Source organism: Lolium rigidum, chromosome 1 (assembly GCF_022539505.1).
Source record: "Lolium rigidum isolate FL_2022 chromosome 1, APGP_CSIRO_Lrig_0.1, whole genome shotgun sequence".
NCBI lineage: Eukaryota > Viridiplantae > Streptophyta > Magnoliopsida > Poales > Poaceae > Lolium > Lolium rigidum.
The window spans coordinates 116,792,914-116,798,578 of NC_061508.1; the positions used below are offsets into that span (position 1 = coordinate 116,792,914).

At 41.1% G+C, this 5,665-nt stretch overlaps 1 protein-coding gene across 1 annotated transcript; it reads left to right on the forward strand.

The window, feature by feature from the left end:
* Positions 1–789: 789 nt before the first annotated feature.
* Positions 790–4,337, forward strand: LOC124661425 (probable L-ascorbate peroxidase 4, peroxisomal). Its single transcript, XM_047199313.1, has 9 exons — positions 790–921; positions 1,784–1,908; positions 2,395–2,444; positions 2,581–2,646; positions 2,725–2,773; positions 3,275–3,357; positions 3,438–3,517; positions 3,615–3,717; positions 3,856–4,337. Exons 1-9 carry the CDS (start codon positions 809–811, stop codon positions 4,060–4,062), a joined length of 876 nt encoding a protein of 291 aa, XP_047055269.1. The 5' UTR covers positions 790–808; the 3' UTR covers positions 4,063–4,337.
* The last annotated feature ends 1,328 nt before the right edge of the window (positions 4,338–5,665 follow it).

A 5,665-nucleotide genomic window follows, 5' to 3' on the forward strand; every position in this document is an offset into this window, starting at 1 on the left:
CTAGCTAGAAATAGAAATAAAGAAAATGATTAGATTTCTTTTTAAGGAAACACGGTGTTGTCAGAAATGACTATGCAACGGTTGACCGCCAACTAGGTTGACCGCTAACTAGGATCACTCGTTTAAAGCTATTTGAACTAGGACATGCATTTTTACGCTAACTACTACTATTTGGTATCTGCTTACTTATGTTTGTCGTCAAACTTGAACATGTATTCTCGTATATAAATTAATTATGGGTAATGAGATCAAGGTTATATACTTTGAGAAAAACTTGTTTTTATGTAGTATGTACCTCCGTTTATGCCAAAATTATGATTGATATTTGTATTCATGGAAATATTGGCAGCAGAACAAGTTTAGAAAATTATTTCACAATTCCATGTGGTTGCATGAATTTCAGAATTGGTAGTTTTTGTAAATGAAATGGCCTCATTTTGTTATGAAACGAGGTAAATGAACTCGAGAATTCGATTGCCAAAGGAAAAAAAAACTCGAGAATTCGGTTGAGAAAAAGGAAAAGTCCGGGCAATCGTCAGCACAACAAAAAAAAAATGAAAAGATAAAACAAATGACGGCGGGCCCCACACAACATCGGGAGGGTACACGTGTAGCGCCGATGCGAGTAAAACCGAAGCCGGCAGACCACGACTCGACGGCGCGGAGCAGCCAATCGCTCGCTCGCGTTATCTCCTTCCCATTCCCGCTTGCTCTGCTACCACTGCTCCTCTCCTCTCACCCCACACGCACCGCGCGCCTCCGTCGCTCCGCCCCCGCCGATCTCTCTAGGGTTCATCCCTCGTCGGCGATGGCGGCCCCGGTGGTGGACGCCGAGTACCTGCGCCAGATCGACAGGGCGCGCCGCGCCCTCCGCGCCCTCATCGCCTCCAAGGGCTGCGCCCCCATCATGCTCCGCCTCGCGTACGTACCACCGTTTCCTGTCCCCCCCTCCGATGTGCCTCTGTCTCCTGCACCTTCCCTTTTTTCCTGTGCTTCCTGCTCGTCTAGTCACTGGTTCGCGCGGCGCGAGTGCCCTGGCTACCGGTTTACTCAAGTCGCGGGATCACACACTGGCGTTGTGAGCTTAGGCTCATGTCAGATTTGGACCTCATGCTTTGCTGGTTGCTGCCGCGGGCTGCGGAAACTGGGCGTAGCTGTCACTACTGCCTCGTGGTCGTGGTTCGGTTTTGGGCGAGGCAATTCCGCAAACACCTTATGTGTGTGTGTGCGTTGAGCTCCGAACGCCTCCTAATTTTAGTTGCATGTCCACGAGTGCGGATCTAACTTGAAAGTGGTGATGCTTAATTCAAAGGTAGACTATGGTGTTATGTAGAGTTGCTTTATCTCGTTTGTGGCGTGGAGATGTATCATGTGTCTCATGTACAGTAGCAGGGGAAGCTGAGATGGATTTGCCTGTTATAAGACTTCCACTTGTGGAACCTTCCCTTTACATTGTGGTGTTTATGTGAGATGGATGCTTGTATAGCAGCCAGGAACACTATGTATGCATTAATAGGATCAGTTCTCGTGCACACTGTGGAATGAAAGGCGTAGAAACTTTGATTCAGCAGAACATTATCTTAACATTTAAGTTTATGCACTGAATTTGTTGTTAAATATACTGCAGAAATGCATGTATTTTTAGGTTGTAATTAGTAAAACATTGATAAAGCTGTCTCCCACTTCCATTTTTGTGCGTGTGTGTGTTTGGTTATGACTCGTGTCTCCTATAATCCTTGCTGTCCTGCATGTAGAACGCTTAACTTTTCCCTTTATATCGCAGATGGCATGATGCTGGCACATACGACGTCAACACAAGAACTGGTGGTGCAAATGGCTCAATTAGATACGAGGAGGAGTTTACTCATGGTTCAAATGCTGGCTTAAAAATTGCCATTGATCTACTTGGTATATATACCCCAATTACCCAAGTTGGTAGATGGCTGTGCAAAATTATACTGAATTCCTTAAGCTTAGTAGAAATTATACTCTGCATTCTTGTTAGATTCTGACAACTTGAAATTCTATTTCCTTTTGTTGTTGTTCAATAGCTCGAACACAAGGCTATACTGATTTTATGGAAAGTCAAAAAATCTAGATTATAAGCAATGGAAATTATCTGTGCCCCAGTATGATCTCTTGTAAACTATTGCATCCTTACATATGCTTTTTTTTATTTACATCACTATATTTACAACTGAGAGAACTCTGAGAGACTACCATTATGTGCTGAGTAACTATGTTTGATGGAGTTGCAACTTTGTTTCTACTCTGAAAATCACCTGACTTGCTCATTTCAGTTTTGCTGGTTTCTTGGTATGTTGATCCTTTCTTCACTACTGGAATAAATGAAATTACTGTTGTAGCTTATCCAGATGTCCTTTGTTGCTACAGATCCTATTAAAGCAAAGTGTCCAAAGGTTACATATGCAGACCTTTATCAGGTATTTGGCCATTTGCTTGAGTGGCTTTTGTACTAAACTGAGGGACTGTTCTTCTGCTCAATTTGGCTGTTGCTTCCTACTGGTGTCGTAAAACTGTAAATTATATAGTTACTTGCTAAGTAGATTTTGGTTGCAGCTTGCTGGAGTAGTTGCAGTTGAAGTCACTGGGGGTCCAACCGTTGAGTTTGTTCCTGGAAGACGTGTATGTGAAATGTCATTTCCTTGTAAATGAATTATTGTTCCTCATGCTCACATATTGACTGCTTTTTATATGTATCAGGATTCCTCGGTTTGCCCCCGTGAAGGGCGTCTTCCTGATGCTAAGAGAGGTCACTGCTGCATTTTTTTTCTACTGGTCAATATTCATAATTTTAGATAAACACGCTTCCTGATTCCTTAAATTCTCAAGCAAGAACGTGATCTAGAAAGTTACGTGCATGCCAAATGTAGTCCCATGCTCCCATGGAGTATTATCTGCACTGGTCTGCTCACGTTCACACTCTGGATATAATACATGCCTGTATTTCATGCAAAGTAGATTCTTCTGGTTGTACTTTTTGTCTGTTCGTGCCCACATTTTCTTCTAAATTCGACGCTCCACTAATCGTATCTTCCTGCATCATCAGTAGTCTATTTTACATGCTATATTTAGCATCACCAGTAGTCTATTTTATCAGAGGTGTCTTTTTTCCCCAAATGATCAGACTTTTAAACAGCAGTGTCAGTAATCCTGCTGTTATAGTTTCATTGGAGTGCTTATGTTCTTTGCCGCTTACTTTCTGCAGCTTGTGCATATCTCTGGTACTGAGTTTGTTTTCCTTTGTAAATAGGGGCACCACATCTAAGGGACATCTTTTATCGAATGGGCTTGACAGATAAAGATATTGTAGCTCTATCTGGTGGCCACAGTCTGGTACTTGTTCTATTATGTGAAGTAGAAGCTCACCCGTTCATCAGAAACACAGTATTTAATACAGAAGTTTTTTCTCTTAGGGAAAGGCGCACCCTGAAAGGTCTGGGTTTGACGGTGCATGGACCCGTGATCCTCTGAAGTTTGACAACTCATACTTTCTGTAAGTTGAATACAGAACAACAACATCTACTTGTTTTGAAGACTAGAGTTGAGAAGTAGAATCTGTGGAATTTAATTATTTTCTAACCTCGCTGTAGTGAGCTACTGAAGGGAGAATCTGAGGGGCTTCTGAAGCTCCCTACTGATAAGGCATTGCTGGATGATCCTGAATTCAGACGCTATGTGGACCTTTATGCCAAGGTGCATATGATTATTGATATTCTTAAATTTCCTGGAGTTGATACCTGATACTACCATACTATTCTACTCCATAGCACTTTTTTAATTTCAATGTACAAGTTTCAGATCCAAACAATGCCTTCTTCTTTTGTATTGCAGGATGAGGATATCTTCTTCAAGGACTACGCTGAATCACACAAGAAACTTTCTGAACTTGGCTTCACTCCACGGAGTGGTGGCCCAGCTTCTACAAAATCAGATCTTCCAACTGCTGTTGTACTCGCACAGAGTGCAGTCGGTGTAGCAGTTGCTGCAGCTGTAGTTATCGCAGGCTACCTGTATGAGGCTTCCAAGAGGAGCAAGTAAGGTTGCCAAGTTCTTCAAGCAAGTATCAAGGTCAAATAACAGAACTATAGCAAAGAACTACCCGCACCATCATCTCCCAGTATGTCAAGGATTCTTAAGGACATTCCTTTCATGTTTACGTGATACTCAATGAAATGTCAATGGCAATATATAGTTTATTGAAAGCTCTTTCGGCACGTACTTATCTCATGTAATACCAAAGCAGTTGCTTGTGTCCTGAAAATGCTACTCCACCTATTACCATCATATTATCAATCTGGGGAATTTGACAGTGACAAGGTGGAATAACCTGTTTGGAAATTTCTTTGGTGTAAGCAGCCGCCTTTGCAGCCACTAGTTTTTGTTTACTTGTTGAGAACCAATCATATTATACTACCAGAATGGAATGCGTAGATGATAATCATAGTATATAATCAACTCTGAGTAGTACTAGTTCAAGTCAAGAAGTAGTTACATGGGCAACGTACACCTGCTGATCTGCAAAGCTAATGTTCCCATCTCTGTTTCCCCTTCTATATTTTAAGAAGTTAGAGATAAGCAAACGTGATCAAACGTTTTTATACAGTAGTATATAATATTCATACAATTAAGTACTAATGCACCTTGAATATGAACTAGCCTCGGTTTTGCAATTGCGTGCACGACATAGATACTAGTTCATCAACTTCGGAATATCGCTGTGAAGAAACTCTTTAAGCCATATGAGAATATTTGGTCTGATTCAAGGTCAGCTATTGGAATTTAAACTTCAAACGTTCCCTTTTCTGACAGCTGAAGTTGGGTGGCCTGAAGTGAGGCCGGGGACCAAACTAAAGACATGGTAAGGGTAACCCACTCACCTGCATGTATGCAGTTTCGTGGCCTGTGCAGGCTGCAGCAAGTTTGGAACTGCCTGCAGGCACGCGATCGCAGGCATCGTGAGGTAGGGCAGATCTGCGCCTGCACCGTTCCGTTTCCATGCGACGTGTCATAGCGAGAGTGAGCAACAATGCATGCTCTAGAAAATGGGCTAGAAAACAAGTCTTGGTCGGCGTGAGAGCGAGGGTGAGCAAACAAAATACGCGAACATTTGCATCTAGGTTCATTTTTGGTAGAGGTGTCAAAGATTTTATTCAGTCCCATACTTTCAGATTCGATGATGGGTTTGTTAGTTCCTCATAATTAGATAGTACAATGAAATGGTGTAGCCTGCAACAATGCAAAGCATGGTAGATCCAAATCAATATAATGTTTGCCTATTTCTGTGCTATCAGGCGAAAAGTCATTTTGGATCCTGGGTATCATATTAAAAATTATATTTATTTGTTTAAAAAATTAAGTAATAAAATTCTAAAAGGAGCTGATGATGTATCCCACTAACGTACAAATTTTTAATTACAAATGTTTATTTTCTGAGCTAGGCAAAAAGGACAAAGTCTATTTTTTTTTGGAGATTTGAATTGCTATATTTAGATCCACATATTTATTATTCTTGTGTATCCCAAAGTACACATTATTTTCAGTTGAAAGTTTACACGCTTGTGGGATACAATAAGTGCTACATCATGATTTATTTTTCAGATTTTTCTGAAATTTAGAAATATAATTTTAAATTACTTTTTAA